The following is a 21,996-nucleotide window of genomic DNA, read 5'->3' on the forward strand; positions in this document are numbered from 1 at the left end:
CCACTGTTTCCAAAACAATACCTGGAAAAAATAAGGTACTTAATAGGGAAAAAAAAAAAGGGCTACTTTATGTTGCTTGTAGACCTCTACTGTTGTGGCCTCAGTGGGTGGCCCGTACATCTTCCCCGTGACCACTGCTCATAGGAGAACGGAGGAGAGCGCAGTCACTACCTGCCCTTCCAGCTGCATATATACATGCTTGGGATTAGCTGCCATGTGCTATTTATTCGATTACTATTTATTTATTACTACAACTTGCATTGTATAAACACTTAATATTTCCCACCTATTTTTTTTTTTTTAAACCCTGAGCCAGTCTTTCAGTCTTTCACCTCACAGGAAATATTTCACTGCTGTATGAACAGCAATTCCTAAAAACAAGACTGCGAAACCTCAATTTTCATTGTGTTCTTAACATGCCTGCAGCTTACTGTCATCTGCAGCAACAAAGAGCAGAAAAAACTGCAAAAAAACATCACCAGGGAATGGTACCCAGTATCCAGGCTGTACGTTTGCATAAGAAAACTGAGAGCCCCAGACAAAAAAACAAATAAAAGACAGGAACCTTCTGACTCCAGAGCGTGTTACGGTATTTCCCTCATGTTTCCCGGTTTTCCAAGCCCTGAAGCTTAGGCATCTCCTGAGCAGTGTGCTGAAGTGCATCAGTGCCTCACATGCTATTTATCTATATTAGCAGATTGGCAGATACTCTGATTGCTAAACATTATAGACCTGAGCAAACTGTACCTGCAGTCCTGCTTAACACACAAAATCTTTTCATCAGTAGCCTGAAGCCCCTCATTGTTCTCCAGACACAGGAGTACTGCCTGAATACACGCTACAACTTTTGGGTGGCAAAAAGGAGACAAAAAGTACTTCAGTGGAAGATTGAGCCTTCCCTCTACTATTTTAAGGTTGCAGCCTTGGCATCCTTAAAGGCAAAAGGGCAAACACTGCACAGGACAGGCTGCTACAACACATTTTAAACCTGCATTGCCACAAGAAACCACCACCTTACATCTGAAGGTCCTGGATTTTCATCAGTTTCATGTTACAGGACTGAGTGACCAAGTCTGTGGAACCCACTTCCATAACTAAGCTTGATAGTCCCAACACAGTTATGAATGATGTGGGGGTCCTATTGCGCCCCTGCCTCTTACAGTGTCTTCCAAATGCTACCAACCTCCAGAAGCTGGACATGCATTACTGAAATCACCTGATAGGAAGCAGAGAGGGGAAAAGAGGGGAGGCAAAGTAAGTACTTACCAAGCACAATGACCACAGTCTTCAGGAGGCTCATCATGGTGTCCCGATTCCTCCGGGGTCCAGAACTGTGTCTGGACATTCTCATAGTCCTTTGGCGGACATACCCAAAGATGTGAGCATATAGGACCACCATGACCACAAAAGTGACCAGGTTGAAAATAGCCCAGAAGACCAGGTAGGAGTCACTATAGAGCGGTGCCATGTTGGAGCAGTGAGTGATATCACAAATACAATTCCATCCAACACTTGGTATAGCGCCCATGACGATGGCCATAGTCCAGATAACAACAATTACGACCACCACGCGCCGGTTGCTCATCCGAGTATGTAGCTGCATTCGGAAAACTGTAATGTGCCGCTCAATAGCAATGGCCAACAAATTGGCTACAGAGGCTGTCAGGCTAGTGTCAATGAGCCCCTGACGGAGAAGCCAGGTGCTTACAGTCAATCTTCTAGTGTTGGGTCCTGTGTTGAACATTAAGTAAAAGTAAGCCAGCCCTGCAAAAAAGTCCGCAGCGGCTAAGTTGGCCATTAAGTAATAAATAGGGAAGTGGAATCGGCGGTTGACATAAATAGCCACCATAACCAAGAGGTTAGCCAGCATTATGAAGATGCAGACGGTAATCCCCAGTCCCATTACAAGCTTGCTGACAGTGTTCCATTCAGTGGCTAGATATTTTCCACTTCTATTATAAAAGAAGGCAATGGTTTCATTGTAGTAGCACTGTGGTTCGCTCATGGCTGTGGACTGAAAGAAGAGGGGAAAGAAAGAGAGAGAAAAAAAAAAATGACATCAGAACTGAAAACACGATTGCCTCCATGGATAAGACATGCACAGAGAGCAGGGAAGGGGACAGGAAGGGAACACACTTCAGAACAAAATCATTTTTTCAGACCAAATGGCATTCCATAGCTGTAAATTGTATACCAAACGAGCTTCTGGCCAAGGAGACCTGCTGAAAAATTGACTTTGAGAAAAGGGCATGCAATTCGTAATTAAGAAAAGTTAACTCTGTTACAGGACACCTTATTTACATTATCAGTGCATAAAACTATTGTTTGGCTGTAGTGGTGTTAAAAGAAGAGCTCCTCAAAGACAAGGAGAAGTGGATTAGATTTCCCAGCAGGTTTTGACTCATCCAGGTCTCCATCAGGGGCATTCCTTCTTGTCCTGTCTTAAAAACTGGGAGACAACCCTAAATTAAGGTCATCAATATGCTCTAAGACTCTAAATTGCCCGGGCCAGGGGCTGTGTCTGTCCATAAACCATGAAGTGCATTTATAAACAATAAAAGCAGCAAGTCACTATATTTCTATGAGCATTCTTCTTTTTTTTTTTCTGTCAGCCATGTTTCTAAACAGGGCTTGAAACAGACCATGCTTTAAGGTATAACTCATCTGAATTGTCTTATTCCAATTTGAAATAGGAGGAGTTAGGCAAGAAATCAGAAAAAACAATATTTTACTTAACTAGTGTTAAAATCATCAACCCTTATTTCTTGCATTCAGTATTATTGTGGCTATGTCAGGGAATATATGATTAATTTTCCTTGCACAGTACTCAGCTGAGCACAGTTACAGGTGCAACAAACAAGCCTCATACTCCACCAGACTGTAGAAGTTTTGCATAAAACTGGTGGCTAACAAGAAAATGCTTAATGAATTTCCTTCCTCAGTTATAATCAATTACTCAAGGTGCAATTACCAAAAGGTAAGGCCTAAAAAAAGAAACTCCTCTGAATAACATACTGGTTCCATGTTTAGCATGCCTTAACAATGAGGATATAAAAATAATAATTTTTAAAAAACCAAACAAACCAAAAACAAAACCCCCAAGAAAATCACGTCAAAAAAAGTATCTTTCTAAAGAGAGCCAGGAGATTCGTCTCTAACACTCTGTTTTTATCGCTGTGAAACTCTACTGACTGAACTTGAATTTTTACAAAAAGAGGAGCAGTTTTGGCAACAAACAAGGCAATAAGTCCAACTAAAGAACAGATCAACAACACTAAAAAATGATAATGTCTTCCTGTTAAAACATGCAAACGAAAGCCCATGTTTTGGACAGCTCCAGCCAAGCTGCAGGAAATGCTACCGCTGACCTTCAAGTTGAAGCGAAAAACGTACAGAACTGGGAAATCAAGTTAGTAACTGGACTTGAGTGAAAATAGTATCTGCTAAAGATTTTCTTGTAATCATCCAAAGCTATTCCTGTTTCCTTTAATTTCCTTCTGTTTGTCAACACAATTAAGCTAATTCCAATAAAGCAACATACAAAACTTTCCATCTATATCCCGAATGCATTGCATGACATCTAGATTTATGTTAAAGAAAAAGGTCGTCATAGAATGATTTTTACCTCCAATCTAAACATCGATTAGAAACATTTGCAGACTCAGGATAATAAAAAGCTAGAGTAAATAGTATTTCTCAGCACAGTTACTATAAAACTTTTATTGTTCCTCGAGGATACATCAACTCTTAGGTTAGAAACCTCTCAGCCTTAATTATTTAAGAATTTTTAAAAGTTCCCATGTAGGATCTCTCTGTTGCATAGAAAAAAACGATTTATAAGGGACACTTAACAAAAGGAGACCTAGCCACAAGACATCTGGCTTTCATTCTTTGGTTAAAGACCATGTGGTAATAACAGGTCAAGTATAAGAACCCTTGAGGGAGACAGGAAGTCATATGAATGAATTAGTGGCCCTTATAAAAGCTTGCCAGCATCTGCATTAATTACGTGAATGCCCTGTTTTTTTTTTCTCTCTGTAGGAATACCTGGATGCAGTCTTACAGTCTGAATTACAGAGGAGCTCAGGACTCCAGGATCTAGTGGACTTTTCGCAATCCTGAATAAATTCTCTCTTTGTCTATCTATTTCTCAATCTAAATTTTTCTTTCAGATGGCTGCTGCCCATATATGACGCTCTACTGTTGCTCCTGTGGAGAGAGGCCAGCTACACCTGACAGAACACACACTTTTAATTCAGAAATTTCAAATGTGGTAGATACCACTTTTTTTTTTTTAATGGCTTTGTTTCACACATGGTCTTAGAATGCAAATTATGCCCTGAGTCTCTAATATCATCCCCAGCCTTTTCAGATGAGATCTGAAGCAAGATAAGATAAAAAAAGCTCACTATAACATGGACTGATAACTGCTGGGCATTTGTCTTATTCACAGAATGCTCAGCCAGGGCTGAGTGTATGCGACGCACATAAGAGTACGTAAAAAGCTACAGAGTCAGACTTGTTAAATTTAAAAGCATGACAGCGCTTGAGTAATCCCAGAGGGAGAGCATGAGGCTCACTGGCGGCTTCTCTCGTTTTGAAGACACAGGAACAAAACGCTCGGTTTGCATAAGGGGTTTTGGAGTTTTGTTTTTAGGGCGTGCTAATCTAAAACCTGGGATCTCCTTTAAAAGCAATCTTTTCAGTCCCAAAGGAAAGAAGATCAGAAGAAGAGACAGTTTCCCAACAAAAGTTCAAACAGGGGACTTCCAGGCTATCAAGTTTCTCGGATGCTTCTTGGATGCCAGTGTATATCTTACAGGAAGATTTTGACCTCCCAGGTCACAAACATACAAATCTCAAGGCATCACATGTACCTGTGACACTGCTATCTGACTGGAAAGGCTCAAGCAGGAGGGAAATATAACATATCTCTGGGTTCCGAAAGTGTTAACACACCATAATGGCATATGCAAGCAGGCAGACCCATCCCCTCTCCTGCCCCTGCAGGAAAAGGGGCAGGGAAGTTTATATTTTAATTTCCTGAAGTTTCACTCAGTGTGTTTCATTGCCTGGGTAAGCCAGATGTGCAGTGCCCTGAGATTTACCTCATCCATTTAGTATACCTCAACTGAAGTTTAAAACAAACTGAGCTGCAAATTGCCCATGTTAACTAAACCTCCAGCATACATCTGTGTGGAAAAAGAAAACGTCTGAGTTATAAACCAACAGGACAGATAAAGCAAAACGGAGTAAAAGCAGGCTAAAAGCAAAGCCTCCTCTAACCATGTGAGGGGGATTTAATACTTAAGACACAGTTGTGCCAAATCAAAGGGAGTTAAATATCTTAAAATCATGAGATGTAGTTCTAACCATAACACAGTACACACAGACCAGGAAATTTGGCATCAGGACTTAATAAATAAAACTCACTCTGCTTCTACAGTCAACCCCTCGCCACCCTGTGGCCAGAAGGTCACCTTGGCATGGGCCTTTCCAGTCACTATATGCTACTCCTGTCCTCTCGTCTCCTCTTGTCTGCTGGTATAGGACCACACCACTGGGGTGGCAGTGGGGAGACTGGGAGAAGAGCCCACTTAAGCCACTTTCCAGTGTTTTGTGCCTGATTCATCTTGCTGCTGCCCCACCTCTCCATCGCAGCTTAAAGAGTGGAGGGAGGATTTGGATCCAAGGTGTGGAGCAGCTTGCCCATGGGATGTAGCTGGGGGAGCAGCCGATTACCCCTTCCTCTCTCAGGGAAGAGACCAGAGTGGAGAAGGCACTGGCTGTCTAGAGTGGGAAGGTGAGCAGGAAGCTCTGGATCCTGCCAGCTCGGTGGTGAGCAGCAGGCCACCTGGTGAGGGCTGTGCATGGAGAGATGCTCATGGTGGAAGAGACACACTACCAAGTTTTCAAACACTGCTGATTGAGACCATCTAAACTGATGGTTAGGTAGCACAAGGTGCCTGAGGGGCAAATGATCAGTTTACAAAACTCACTGCAATCTGACAGTTTGCAGAGTTCCTTTGTCCACCTAACAAAAAAAAAAAAAAATAAAAAAGAAAAAAAAAAAGGACTACCCCTTCAGCCAGCATGGGTGCATTTATTTCTTGCCGAGAGAAACAGAGCTGAACATTCTTAGAATACTAAGGTCTGACTTTTAAACAGCTTTCAAAACTTGGAGGCCACAAAAATGATTCCATATCCAAGAAAACTCTTTAAAATATTTTAACCCTTAGGTCTCCAAACACAGTCTACTCCTTTTTTTTTTTTCCTTTACTGAACTAACCTTGACATGCTGCTGTTTTCTTACCTAGAACACAGCGAGGAAAGGAAAAACAATTTAGTTGGCAAGGAAGTCTGAACATGATAACAATTCTGCATACAATGAAATGCCAAGTACCAGCCAGAGATCTCCGTTTTTCAGAAGTCATGCAACTTGCATGTTGTCTCCTTGAAGTCTGTGAGACTCAGAGGAGTCTTATTGTATACAGGATGAGCTTTTAATTCTATAGCTACCCTTGGATCCCAAACCCAGTATTTTTCATTCTCAATGCTGCCCAGAAATCCAGAAAATATTTCAGAGGAAATGCAGAATTAGGAATGGTAGACTATAGACTCCAAAACAGCAATAGCTGTCTTAAAGCTCTACATGTAATGCAGCAGTGACTAGAAAAGCAGTAGCACTGCTTTCAGTTTAGCTAAACACTCTGAAGTTTAACAACATACCAAGAAGCCCAGAGCTGAAAAACTTGGGGGAATCGCCCATGTCAGAATCCCCAAATAAGAGTGTAGGTTAAGAATATCTTCAAAACAAGCATAGGCGAGTAAGTGTAGGAATAATTGAATCAGTATGTAAATACTTTCTTAACCCACAACTGCAGAACCATGGGTTTTACGAAAGTAAAGCTGTAACAGATGAGAAAAAAACCTCCGATTTGCAACAAAATTTTCTCCATTACCTAATGAAAAGCACAAACTATTGTTCAAATTGCAGAACACAAAAGAAACAAGAGGTTTAAAAATAAAGGGGAAAAGAAGGTGTTTCCTTTAAAGATAGAAGTAGAAGTTGCGGAGGCATTTACCCAAAGTCTAACTCAAAAAATCAAAAAGTCTCAATACAGGGGGCCTGATTCATTATACTGACTATGCCTTATGTACAGGTGTAATTTTATCTGCACAATGAAAGTATGAAACCCCATCACCAAGGTACAACAGCTCCTCACACACCCTTTTCAGAACTGCATCTCCCAAAGTAATCTTTTGGCAGACTTAAAGAAGAACTTGTATGTTAAGATGTCGTGGTTCACTCAAAGCAGGCTACTTCTTCATTTGACTAGACTCATTTTGCCCTTCATGTAGCTGAAAAGATGCGAGGAAATTACTCTGTTTGCAAGGGGATCCTTTAAACTCTGCTATAACATGATAAAGCATAAAGTTACTTCTGGATTATGTGGCAACAGCTAGCATGCCTAATAATTTTTAGGATGCTTTTGTAGTAGACCGTATCACTATGGAGTCTCAGAGCTAACTAGTAGAAACTAAAATGAGAAGTTCTCTGCATCCTACAGTTTCCACCTGAAAATGGTAGCCCAACATATCTAGACACTCAGTGTACCAAAGAGACCCAGTCACCAGCAACACTAGAAAAAGAAGCAATTTTACTTCTACTGAGGAAGGTGTAATTCACAAGTGACACAGATCCTGTTGGGAACTATGATTATGACCTCCACAGATTGACTATAAAACCAGGGAGGGTGTTTGCCTTCCTTAGTGCTTATTCACTGTTGACTGCTACAAAAGCAAGTTAAAAAAATAGCTTCTGTGGGCCAAAAAAAAGGAATGGGTGAGAGCAGGATGTCCAGCTAACTCTAAAAATGCCTTTCTTCTGGAAGATGCCAAGGTTGCTAACTGTCAGGTCTGAAATACCTCGACTCAGCCCTATGGCTTTTCAGGACAGATGAATCAGGAGCCTGGCAATTCACTATTAAAACACAAGAGCATCAGTGAAAAGCAGCAATGGTCAGGAGCACACTGAGCTGGTCCAGCAGGCCCCCAGATCACCAGCTCTGTGGTTTCAACTTCTTGCACTTTCTACTGGTGCACACATACACAGAGTCTCTTTCACTGCAGAATTTTGCAAGTAAAAGGATATTTAGGAAATTAAAAAGCTAGAAGAATTGGAAAAAATATCCAAGGAAAGACAGAGAGTGGATGCATCCCTCCAGCAACCTACCCGAAAATTCAGACTCTGCTGTATTGTTGCTCCTTTTCCACAGATCCAGCTTTTTCAGATGAGCTGCATACCTTGCAAGCCACTACCTACATGTTCTGATCAATGCCATAGAATCATAGAATGTCTTCCAGTTGAGGAGGAAACAAAGACTGAATCGGGGCATAGTTTTACATCATCACATCCTCCCTTACACTGGCTAGAATAGCTGGAACACTGATTACTAAAGATTTCTTCCCAGACCACATAGCACTTCTTTGCCAGCCCGTCTCTACCTTCCAAGCTCCTCTGAAAGAATGGCCACCACTGCAACATGGAGGTATTGCAAAAATAAGCTAATTGGCTTGGGTACTAGGAGAGACGTGATTGCGCATGTTGAGCCCAAATGTCCAGTTGGGTAATTGAGCCCAAATGTCCCATACAGAGTACAGAGAGAGTTTCTGCAAAGCTCTTCAAGGTTTGTTTTCTTCTAGGGGAGCTTTCATGACAAGCTGAGCTTCACAAACATTAGCCAGACATGAGCATAGGCTCAATACCTCCTGGCTTTGTGTAAGACACAGGAATGCAATTACACTCCATCAGCTAATTTAGTGGCTGAAATACACCACCTCTTATGCCTTCAAAAAAAGTCTGTATCATGATGCACCTGGCTGCCGAACTGCCTCATCCTCAACCTGGTCATTGTAGCCAGACATCTGGCCTGCTGTGAGTCCCTGCAGGTTGCTCTGCAGGATCAGTGTACTGCGGGACAGAGCTTCCCCAAAGACCCCAGTCCCGCAAGGAGCTTTCTGGAGAGGAGTACAGCACACAGTCCCCTATCCGTGTCACTTTAGAAGCCATCAGGGTGGAAGAAATGAGAGAAGAAAAAAAAACCAAAAACCAAAAAACCCTGTACCTCTAACACACCAAGTGGAGTTTCCCTGCATAATGAATTGCAACATGCACCCTTTGGGTCTAGTTTGGTGTTCAGTGAGCCAAGTTGGGAATTAACTCTTGGCTCCAGCAGCTGCAAGACTGGCCTTTTATGCTGAAAAAATGCTGTAGGCTACTGGGGCTACTTGCCTGTCCAGGCACACCTTCCATCACTCCTCACCAAGCAAACCAGCAAAGTGAACACTTGGGAGAGTTTAGCCTACAAGCAAAATGCTTATTCAAAGTTATGTTAATGAGCACAGCAAATTTAATTTTGGGCTGGAAATTGAGATTTCCAAATGGAAATAAGAAGACTATTCTGTGTTTACCACGGCAAATACTTTTTTTTTTTCCTTGAAATATAGATGAGGCAGTTTGGGTTTATTTTGCTTTGATGCACTGCTTTGTGAAACTGCTTTCTCTCTCCAGGCTTTGGCAACAATGGGCTCTCTATCAGTAACTTGTTCATATGGTACTGAGCAGCTGCCTATAAGGCAGTACTGGTCTACTTTGAACAAAATGGAGATGTATTTCGGACCCTGGTAATCTCATCTAACACAAGAATAATACTTTAAAAAAAATCCAACATACTGGTATTAAGTTTCCCTTATGATGCCTGTAACTGGGTGGATATACCTCTAATCACAAATTGTTTCTTTCAGTCTCACCATTTCATTTTGTTCTTTTGTTTACCTTATTTACCACCCCTAGAGGTCTGTTTTGGTAAAGAGGTTAATTTGTTTACCCACCTAGAAGGGGAGAAGAAAATCAGCACATTTGTTGGCTGCAGAAATTTGGGCACCAAACCTAAATGCAAATTGTGTTGGGCTTTGTTGGGGAGAGGGGTGAGAACAGCTGTGCCACCACACAAGAGTCTGTTCTCGAGCATCATTATAAAGAGGAAAGAGCTACTGAGGATGACCTTTCTGTGACAAGGATAGTTTAAACCTATTCCACTCTAATACAAACAAAAAGAAAGGAAAATAGAGAAGCATTCAATGGCACAGAGTGGTAGAAGTGTTTTTTGGCTCTGGTAACCACACAGCCATGAAAGGCCACTATAATGGAAACTGCTCTGGATTTCTCTTTGGAACAGCTGCAAGGCAGTTATTTAAATATACTCATTTATTTCTAGCATTTGGCTGGTAGGATTCACTGCTGGCAAAAGCAAAGAGAGAATGATGAATTTTTGTTGTTTTCTTGTTTTAAGTATTTCTGAAGCACTGTTGGAAGTCTCTGGTTCATTAAGCAACTGCAGCTCAAATCATTTCTTCTTCAAAGCTTTTACTGCAAATTCATCTAATGCCATTCACAAAGAGAGAAGATACTAATCACTCCACAGAGTACATTAATCAGTTTAGATCACCACTTGTTATGTCTCCTTTTTGCAAAAAGCAAAGCCCTTTGGGATGCTAAATGCTTCTTACAGAGTTACTTAACTTTCCACTTACTGCATTATCAGACTAATCGGGTTTCTGTGATGTAATTTTGCTTATACATAGCTGAGGTATGAAGTCATCACATGTACCACAAAATATCCCCAACTTTAAAATAAAAAAGTTCAGTTATGTTTTATTTCTCTCTCTTTAGGAGCAAAATGGCTTATCTAATTAACAATCACTAGATTCTGTCTTGCAATAAAACCCTGTTGCCAAAAACTCAAAGCATATTCTGGAAATTTTTTGTTTCATTGACTTCTCTGACATAGTGCAAGTGGTGTCCCAGAACTATTTTCTACTCTATACTGCAGCTATGGATAGCTAAACTACCCTGAAACTTTACTTACCATTCTCATTTAAGCATGACCAAGACAACTATAATTTGTGCTCTTAATCACCACTCCTTATGTCTGGCAACAGGATGCTCCGGGCGGGAGCAGGGGGCGGGGCGGGGAAGATGGAAGGAGAGAGCTTTGGGCACGTCAGTGCACAGGGCGGCTATGAAGAGACAAGACTGGGGAAAATGTGTTGCTTCAGTAGGGGGTTGTAGAGAGCACCAAAAGCATTTTGTGTGTCGCCACACTAGCAGTAAGAATATTTAAAAATAGTAACAATAATGTCACACCTGGTATCAATAAATGACTTTTAAAAACTTTTCCAAAATGTGAGTCTTTTATTACCTGACTCAGAAGACAAATCTTCAGAAAGAGACCATTTGCAATTAAATTAGCAGGAACTTCCCTCACTTTGGTGATGCCACCACAAGCATCTGTAGGATTCAAGCCCAAGCAAAAACCTGTTAGAGTGGGCTTCAGATTGTAAAAGGTCCTGCTGAAGTCTCTGGGATTCTCCTCTGTGGAAAACAAGAGTCTATTCTTGTTTGCCCTGGGCAGTTAAAGGACTAGTTTTAGATAGAGGAATATTTATTTCTGAGATCATAGAATCATAGAATAGTCTGGGTTAGAAAGGACCTTTAAAGGTCATCTAGTCCACCTCTCCAGCCTGTCAAGTTCCCTCTGAATGTATACATATACATGCATGTATATACAGAATAGATAATATTTATTTCAGAGACTAAATTGACCAAATGTGAAGGAAACCAACTGTCCTGGCAATGCGAAAGGAAAGTTTAAAGATAAATAATAGAAAGAGATTAAAGATAAAGAAAGTTTAAAGTAAAGTAGCAAAACACTTCTTTTTGTAAATGAGATGCCATCTAGCTCATGCAGAAGGCATGCAAGGCTACTTCCAAGTTTAAAAAAAACCCCTTCCTTAAAACATTAGTCTCTAAATGCCTTCTGCGGCAGACTGTGGCATCTGCTCAGTTTTAAAAGTCAAAATAATGTCCTCCAGAAAAAAAAAAGTATTTTAATGAATAAAGTTTTCTAAACTTTATCCGAAATTAATTTGTATGTCAACACAAACATGAAAGGCAAGCCCATGCAGCCCCAGTCTGAAAATTGCTTTACTTCAGTACTTCCATCTAATGTTTTGTCTCTTTAGCTGTGTGTCTCACTACGTCCTTGCCTGTTAAAAAGTTCTTCCTTACCCTCAGAAACATACACATGGCTCCCAGCTGATTGTTTGGAGCTGTTACTTCTTTACACAGGACTGAAGCCTTATATTAACCATCAGATCCACAAGGATTTACTGAAATCCCTGGAAATACATGCACACATACAAGTCTGCTCACGTGGATATCAAATTTGTGTCCATTTTTACAACACGAAGTTGAGAGAATGGTATTTTTCTACCATAATCTCCCACACTGAGATACCAGTCTTTCCTTTGCTTCCTGTTGCCATTTCTTTTTTGCTCCCAAGTCAAACCTCATTGAAGCACAGTCTCTAAAACCCAGGTGTCAAGGGAAAGCTGTCTGGATTACTGGTCAATGACCAGAATCATCCGTTTATCTCTAGTCTTTGGTCTAGTGATGCAAGTTCAGGGCAGGATTTATTCAGCACAAAGTCCCTGCAGACACAGGACATGTGTGTTTATTCACCCCTAAGTACAGCCGAATGGTGACTATGCTGATCATCAAGTCCTTGACAGTTGAGAGCTTTTCTTCCATTCACACTTGCACTACATTATTTTCCCTTTGAGAAGGCATTTATCCTTAACAACAGCCCTTAGATACACAAATTTATCATATATAAAGAAGGCTCTGAAGAGAGAACCCATGAAGACAGGGGTGCAAGTGCCTTTCAGAGCACATGAGGAGATGGTCTGGGGGAGCCTGTCTCCAGAAAGGGCTAAGAGTCCAGCAGCAGCCAGGCGGCCTGGGACGCAAGCATACAGCATCCGTCTCCCACCAGGCATAGATCTGTTCTGCTGTGAAGACACAAAATCCTTCTCTGACCCTAACAGGGACAGGCAATTGAAAAGCAATAAAAATACTTTAAAAATACTAGTTCTCCATCTGAAACATGGGAGGAAGAGGAGAAAGTTTCCCCAAAGCAGATTCTGTATTCAGCCCTTTTCCATTAGTGGACATGTTTTCAGTAACTTCACAGGGTCCAGGGATCTCTGAACTACTGCACTTCTCAAGGCATACTGCTAAGAGCTGTAGTCTCCCCAGCCAAAGAATCTCCAGCAAACAACAGCAGCAAAATAAACATTAGATCTCCAGTTTTCTGACATATGTCTTAACCAATTGGGGTGCCCTCTTCAATAAAACATACATCCTTAAAAGTTCTAAGTTGCAACAGACACTTGGGTCTCTATGAAGTCAAAGGGATTTTCAAAATGCTTTTCTGAGACAAAATCTTGACTAACATCTCCTCTTCTGTTTGAAATATTTACTGCACCAGAAAAAAACAAGTACTTGGAGCTGAAGAATTCACTTGGGTATTTCTAAATATCAAGTCTAAATACACACGTTGATTCATGACAGAAAGATTAGTGTGTTAGTAACTGTAAGTATATTATTAATTTTATTGCAGCTTTTGGCTTAAAACTTCAGCTTTTTCTGATAAGAACACTGACTCTGAAATCTCCTGTGGTATTATTCCAACTGAACCTTCTTCTATGACCACCTTCTACCTTGTATTCAGTAGGCACAGTAAAAATCAAACCACCGTGCAGGGACCACCTACATGGAGTCAATAAAGATCATATTTTGCCATAAATTTTCTTCTATGAATAGTAGTACAATACAGCAATGTCATGTCTCAAAGTATAACAACAGTCTTAGCAAATGATGAGTGTCTTTAACACAGTATTTCAGGAAAAATTCCCTCGATGACTCAGAAGTGAGAAAGAGGACAAAGCTAGGATTCAATGAGGAAATAAGAAAGAAGTTCAGTCAATTCAGCTGCCAGAGCTTCATCATGGTCTGCTCACCTCAATCACCTCAGGTTGGGACATCATGGAGGACGGCACCAAATCGGTGGGGATATCCATGGTAGCTCAGAACGTCCCTGCTGTCCTGGCAGCCTTCCTCTGCACCTGCAAACCCTTGGTAGGAACGCAGAAGCACTTCCTCAGACCCTAGTCATGCTGGCATTTGCTCCTAGTAGGAAGGAAAAAAAAATGTTGAGAATAACAAGAGAACTGGGTATGCGGTCAACACCCAGGCCCCTTGGCTGCTGCAAAACAAGCCTGTGATTTTGCACAACCCAGCTTCCTTACATGACCATTCACAACAGATCTGCAGAAGTTTCAAAGCGCACACCGGAATTTGGTCCAGAACAGCTGAACAATTCACTCAACCACACAAACTAGATTTCACAGAAACTGAATACAGCAAGAAAGCTAATGCATAGACCACATGCACATTTGCGAGGAAAGATAGTCACCTACAGAGCACTGGAATCGTGTTAACTCCCCGCCCCTCCCCAACCCCAAAAGGAAAAAAAAAAGTCTCACAGATGACTACCCATAAAATTACTTGCTGGAATACAGGATATATGTATTTACTCAACAACTATTGTTTTACAGTTTAGTGATCACGTGAACATTTCTTGTGTGTTAAGAAAACCAAACAAAAAGGGAAAAAACTTTAAATGGCCAAGAAATTAAGCCCATTTAAAAATTCCAGATGAAGACTACGGCAATTTTTTTCCCCCATCAGGCCAGATGTATCCAACACTGCCCACAAATTAGCCACCACAGAAAGGATTTTGAAGAGACACCTATTGCTCTCCCGATCTACCACTTCCTATTCTGTAAGTCACAACAGAAAACCACTTGCGCGAAGTGTATTCAGCGTCCAAATATACCAAAAATGACCCCAAACCTAACTGTTATTTTTCAAACTGAGACCATGGTGTAGTCATACAGACAATGCTAGTAACTTTCCTGGCCTCCGGTTCATTTTTTCAAAGGCATTTCTTAGTTGCCAAGCCAAGGAAGAACAGATAAGTGCTGTAGGAAAGTTGCACTCCACATGCTTTTCTGAGTCAGTTATGTCTTTTTTTTTTTTTTTTAAGTTGTCCCTTTAAACTCAGCCTTTGCACGCCACTGTGGAAATTATTCCTCCTTCTTAAAAAGCATCCTCTTGAAATGCCTGCTTCACATTTCAACACATCCCTGCATGCCTTACGTCACACGTAGCTGTCTCATCTTCCAAGCTCTTGGATCACTTTTTCCATCTTTATATAGCTTTCCAGTGACCCCTATTCTTTCCTACGCATTTCTTGCTAGTAGTCTTTCATTCTTTCCACTACTTGCTCCAAATTTCTATTACTATACTCACGGAGAGAACAGAAAATGGAGATCTAGCATTTCTCCAAGGAAGCCTTCACTGGAAGTCAAAGAACTGAGTTATACATCCTTCAGGCTTCTTGTTTTCTTTTCAAAAACAGAGTTTTGCCTGATTTTTAAAATTCACTAATTTTTCCATTGTGCATGACAGATGAAAGAAACAGCATCAACTTGAAAGTACTGCTTTTCTGACTTAGAGAAGATTTGCTGCTTGACCAAGAAGAGAGTGATTTTCCGTAAACTCCATCAACAGCCTCAAGATCCTCAAGCAGCACATTTCATCACTGTCTTGTGAGCTGTCACAAATGTAATTTAAATAAGATCTCATAAGACTTTTGTTTCTGTTCTTCTCAAAACGTACTTAAGAGCAGCAGTTTCACTGCACCTACTTTGCAGGAGCTCATTTCAGTTTCTTTTAAACTTTATTCTTTTCTCTTAGTCCTGAACTGCTGCCATTTTTGGATAATGAAGATGGGGAAAATGTTACAGATGAAGCAGATTTGGGGAAGACTATTTAGACCAAAACCAGAGGTATGCTTAGAATCTTGTTTGCCACATACAAAAAGGAGAGAAAATGCTTTACTAGGCAGCATCACAGAGCAGAAGAGAAAACTAAGAAAAAAAAACCCCAAATTTAAGACTATTCAGCCTTTAGCTAGCTCTGTGTACTCCAGGTGGCACATAGATGTCGGAAAAAAACTTAACCCCATAAAATCCAACAAGCACTTTAACACAGATTAGAGGAGAAATACACCTGTAGTCATTTTTTGACATCTCTCCAAGAAATAGAAGACAGGACTAGTAAAAAATTCCTGAGCCTATGACCATTTCACATTTTCCCTTCTGTACCCGCCTGCATTTTTATTGCTTATGCTGCACTGACCCCTCAGTTTGGCCAGGAAAAGGAAGGGTCTTCTGCACACACCGTGCTTCTCAACCTCCTGAGCATGATGTACACAGCGATTAAGACTTTCTGCCAACTGGTTAGGCGCCTAAAAGCATTTCAGATGAAAACAGGTTGGACTGTACAAAAGGACTCTCCCCCCACTCCCAACCTTCCCCATCTCCTCCAGCAGTAACAAAGTGCAGAGGGGACTCTGCTTTCACAGCAGTGCAAGAGCAGGCGGACTCCATTCAAGCAAACAAAGGTGGCTCCTAACTTAATACCCGTGTGAGTTCAGGGTGCAGCCCCATCTTTTTCAAGAACTGCAAATAAAGGGAACAGGATCCTTAAATGAACTTCGCTAAAGGGCATTATGACAGAAAATGAAATCTCTATAAAAAAGAAAGTCTGAAACACAAAAGCACAGGAGTGGCGTCTTACTCATGAGATTTTGATGGCTTGCTGCACTGCAAAGTATCTAAAATTAGTAAAATGAAGATTATAGCATTTCTTGTCCTCTGTGAAGGTGACTCATTTCTAATAAATGATGTTTCACCATAAACTACAACATTTAGAAAGTCATTTATAGTAACACATTGAGTTTTTGGTTAATTGAGAAAAAAAATCAGCTGACGCACAGCACATATCTAACATGCAGAGCAGAAACACAGACTCACCAAACAAAACATACTGCTCTTTGACATGTTATGATTAAGCATCATGATTCCTGGATCAGCTGTTTGAGACCACAGAAAAGAGGAACCATGTAGTTTTGTCATTACTTGAAGTAGTTAGGAGAAATGCAAGCATACATACCACAACACATCATCCTGAACAAACTGCTTACAGAAAATTCATTACAATGATAAAAACTATTACCCTCTTCCCCCCTCAGTTTCTTGCACAGTACAAGCAATCTGCAATTTAGGAGTGATATAGCAATACCAACAACTTCTGCATCACTGCGTTATCTCTCCTGGGCCCATAAACATACAGTGCTTCTGCTAGAGTAAGGTGGTGGGACTGAAAGCCAAATTGGCTTTTTGCAATCTGTGGCTGTCTCCAGTGTCAGACAATTTCAAGTGTCCTGCATTGTTGCTGTATTTCAGCTTTCATTTCCTGCACCCCTGTCAGAGCATCTTTCGGTACCATAGCTTCACTTAAGAGACCTCAATTTTCTGGATTACACGACTCTGAAGATACTGATTTGATTTGACCTTGAAGCTCTTAAACGGGACTTAGCTAAACAAAGCTATCCTCCCTGCACACCGCTAGTGAATAAAAGTCTAACTTACAGTTTCTCAGGGGGCAATTTTAAGTCCTAATTGATCCCAGATGGACAGGACCCATAAACCTGTCAAGGAAAGTAAACCCCAACATTTGAAAGTAAGAAAAAAGATCTCACATAAGGGTCACACTTCCAGATGTCACTTCAGAGACATTCAAAATTTCATGTGGCATCTGAAGTCTTGCTGTCCAAAAGCAATGATTTGGCATTGCTCACCTCCAGCAGCCTCCTTCACCAAACAACTGCTGCTTCTAAGTACTGGTTTGTTCAGCACACAAATAAAAACATGACCACACCGCGGCAGCCTTACAAGGCAAAAAAGGCAAACAAATGCCATCCAGGGAAGAGCAACAGCAATGACTTGACCTGTCTACCACCTCATTTTACCACTTGTTACAGAGATGGCGATAACATGACTTTTTAGTTACCTACTAACACCTCATGGAGCTGTTTTTCTGCTCTCCAGTAACCGATTGGTTAATAAAAGAATAACTATGGATACACTTTCTAGTATATAAGAAAATGAATATAAAAGGCAGAAAAATTGCTTTCAGTTTCATCCTGCTAAGAAAAAAGAAGAGGCCTTTCTGTTACTCTTTCCTTTATTATAGTGACTGCTAGGAACTACTGCAAAAATTTGGATTTTCTTTTGCAAGTTACAGAGCGTTAAATCTTCTCCTAACAGAAAGATATTACCTCTCTTGAGTTCTTAGATTATTTTAGGTAAAGCCTTCGCCACCACTGACGGTGTCACTTTGAACAGTGGATGTACAGATTCACTTACACAAAGGCCATTCACTGGCTTAAAATTCTTCTGAAAAAGCTATTTAATCGCGACTCTTCAAACACTGAAACTGTCCTCCTTTCTCGCATGGCATGTCTGGAGGGGTGTTTCAGCAAACGTTTTGTTTTGCATCAGGGACCAGACTGCTGAATCTTGAAGTGAGTTTGGTACGTGGTGTACTGTGACAAATAAATTTGCAGAATGAGCTGCACAAGGCAAAGCATAAGGACACGCTGAACTAATTTAAGTTGTTATGACCTCTAGAATCCATATTTCCTCCCAGTTCTGGCCTCTCTCTCTGTTCAGGGTGTGTTGTGCCTGCAAATGAAGATAACCTCCTGCGCCCTGTGTTAACTTACTCAGCAATTAAAAGAGCTGCAACAGGTTAATAGCTGTGATTCAGTATTGGGCAAAAGGAGCAGAAAATAAATAAAAGAGGTGATTTCCAGACAGCTGGTGTGGCCCATTGCTGTACTCTTAACACAAAGTCCTTCTGAACAACAGCAGCAAGTCTTTTCTCCCCATTAAATTTCTGGTGTCTCAGAAAACAGACCTCCCCTTCTCTTCCCTCAGCAGATACATCAACACAGTTTGGAAGCTAGCACAAAATTAAGTGTCCCTGTCAAACTTTGTTGATAGTGTGTGCATTTGAATACACACATTTTCCTGTACAAATTCTGCAGCTTGGTTGGTGTCAGCCTGGCTCTTTCACCCATCACCTCTCTCCAGAAAGCAGGATAAAGGCTGTCATCACATCCACCCTCTACCACTATAGCAGTAAGTACCAGTATAGATCTTGTATATAGCACTGATTAAACAGGTTTAATAGCAGTGAATCTGAAATGACACTGCAAGAGTTGGAAATTATTTTGTCAATAATAGCATGGAGGACAATTACCTATTTCTGATGTGGCAGGGAGAGATGTGAGCACGGACTGGGTTGTACCACTGTTCATATACATCCTTGTAAAGGAAAGTGGTTGCAACTATTCATATTCAGCAAGCCTTCAGACCAACAACCAACAAACTGCACAAGTTACACCTGTTATTACAGTGCACGCAACGCTACCCTCTGCGGTCCCAGCGCAGACCAGTTATACAAACATGCCTCCTCCCAAAGCCTTCCTGCCTACTGCTTCTAGTCACTGGACAGACTGCTTTAAAGAGCTACAGAGCTATAGCATCTTCCCCGTTTGGAAGCTGTTCTAAGAATGAATAAATTCACTGTGAAAATGGATTTGTAGGTTTTACTGAGGGGTTGGGAAGTCTCAAAGAGGAGTGGGACAACTTGCGCTGGCTCTCTTTCTTGCGCTGGCTCTCTTTCTTGCGCTGGCTGTACCATCATCCCCCTGGAAACAGCCTCTGCCGGCAAAGCCAGAAACTTCTTGTGTCCAACTTCACTATCTAGAAAAACAGATTTTATTGGAATTTTCTGACATATGGAAGGGTTCAGACACAACAACGGGAAATCTCTACCTTGCAAATATTGCAAAAAACCTCACCCCAAGCCCAGAGGGAAACACAGTTGATAGTCTCTGCCTTTTCCCACTAGAAAGAATGAGTATCAGAAAAGTTAGAACCAGCCCTAAGAAAGTGGCTGGATTTCTCAGTCTGAGAAGATCAATGACAGGCTGGAGATGCAATGCTACAGAGCTACTTATTCACTTCTGCAGAAGAAACTGAGATCCTCACAGGAAATGAGGGGAATTTTCTGGGCTGCTGTTACCTTAGCACATCACACAGGGGCAAAAAATCAGGCAACAACTACACAAAGATGCTTATGTAAATAATACCTCATCCTTAAAAGACAGCACATACATTTGCCCCAACCATCAATCCATATCCAGAAATATTTTTTTCCATCAAATCCCCCTCTGGGGAAATGATTTAGTAATTTCTTTGCAGTAGTTAATGGTTAATTCACTTTGACATTAAATATCAGTTCTTTGCAGATCTTGTTTAAGAGATCAGACCTTCTCTTTTGCAGGCTGAGTGGGTTAATCAATTTCTATCCAAATAATTTCTGCTCACAGAACTTCTGTTATTGGTCAAGTAATGCACAAACATTTCCAGATCAATTATTTTTTAAAAAAAATAACATTTTTCCAACTTAACATAACAGATGAACAACAAAGAAACTGGGTAAACAAAATATCACTGAGCCATAAAAGGGAGGGAAGGGAAGGGACGGAAACATGCAACAAGAATAATGCAGTATTTTAAATGTTTCACTGTCATCAACAAATGACTCATTAATAATAAATAAACTGGCATCTACAATGGACAATTAAGCTGGTTGGCCTGAAAATCAGAATTGGTTGGTACTAACCCCTCTCTCCTGCCATCACTGCTTGGCTATATGGTAGCACAACGAGATTTTGTAATGTTCCATCCAGCGAGCTCAGGACCACATCCCAATGTGCAGAGCTGCAGGAGCGCTAGCAGAGCTGCATTTACAGGGCATCCCATGCGATCGCGGAGGCTTACAAATATCTGCAAAAGGGCTGACAGCGAAGTAGGCTAGGACAGCCTCCTCCCTAAATGCTGAGAGAGAGCTGGAGAAGAGTGTCCAGCAAGAACTCTGGACTGCAAGTGCCATCACTACCTGCCAGCTGATCCCTAGCATCCTGCCTGACTCACCTCAAAACTTCTGGGGACACCAGGGTAAAAGAACATGAATACCCCAACAGATGAGAGCACTGGAGTCGAGATCCCCTACTTCAGGCTTTTGAAAAACATCCTCCTTTTACCCTGTGCGCATCATCTGCTTTCTGGCTTTTCTCTCTCTCTTTTTTTTTTTCTTTTCTCCCCACAAACTGAGCTCCTGTGACTTCAACAACCAAAAAAGCAGAAGGACAAAAACTTTCCCAGGTTCAGATTTGACCCATCCACTGAATATGTCAAAGCAGGTACTGTCAACCACTACTGCTGCTCCAACTTTGGAGCGACAATGTCCTGAAGAATTGTCTTGGAAGTGATTCAGTGTCACAAAGACAGACCACAGAGCCAGGGATTTTATTATTGCCATGATCTCATGTAAGCAGTAGTTCTGCTTCTGTGTTTGTATGATGCCTGCTTTGATTCCACTTTGTCAGCCAAAGCATACATTCCACACAATACATAACACGACCACCTCTTAGCCGCTTATAAGCATCAAAAGCAGGACAGCAGCATGTTTAGCTCTGTATCACCTTGCTACTGAAAACAGCAACAGCTGGTCCTTTACTTAAGCCAAACCAAAACAATATAATAACAAACAACACCTTGGGAAATAGAAAGTCAACTTGCCCAGGCATCTGAAAAGCATCTTACAAAAAAAAATCAGGAATAAGAGACCTAAATTAATGAGATCAAACAAAAACGCAGAAGTCCAAAAGCATATTACTAAAGCAAAAAAAAAAAAAATTCCTACTTTCTCTTCTGTCTTCAGCTAGCTCACACCTGTACACCTCAAAGTTTTTAAAAGGTGCTCCAGGGAAGTTTGCAACTTCCTGCAGCTGAAAGAGACTTACAGTTTCCACTGCCTCAGTCTTCACTTTCAGGAGCGCAGTACAGCTGTTAGCCTTCCTTATGTAAGGGAAAAACATGAAGTTTTCAGTGGTAATCTGAGGCTAGAAAGAAAATTATTTCAATGGAAATCTTTTTAATTGCCCTTGCATTTAGTAGGACTCTTCCACAACACAATAATCAGAGGATCTTGGATCTACATGGTTTGCATGCACAGCTCAGCCTATGCTTCAAAAAAAAAAAAAA

The 21,996-nt window shown here is 41.1% G+C and overlaps 1 protein-coding gene across 2 annotated transcripts in view; it reads right to left on the reverse strand.

The window, feature by feature from the left end:
* LPAR1 (lysophosphatidic acid receptor 1) overlaps window positions 1-21,996 on the reverse strand; it is a 75,899-nt gene that overhangs the window by 38,644 nt on the left and 15,259 nt on the right. For both annotated transcript variants that reach the window (XM_086770858.1, XM_086770859.1), the window contains exons 2-3: window positions 13,927-14,095; window positions 1,267-2,014 (exon numbers count right to left, since the gene is read on the reverse strand). In XM_086770858.1, the coding sequence (XP_086626984.1) occupies window positions 1,267-2,014; window positions 13,927-13,986 (808 nt within the window). In that variant the 5' untranslated portion in view covers window positions 13,987-14,095. The remainder of the gene's footprint in view (window positions 1-1,266; window positions 2,015-13,926; window positions 14,096-21,996) is intronic.

Source organism: Chlamydotis macqueenii, chromosome Z (assembly GCF_036417535.1).
Source record: "Chlamydotis macqueenii isolate bChlMac1 chromosome Z, bChlMac1.mat, whole genome shotgun sequence".
In the NCBI taxonomy this organism is placed as follows: domain Eukaryota; kingdom Metazoa; phylum Chordata; class Aves; order Otidiformes; family Otididae; genus Chlamydotis; species Chlamydotis macqueenii.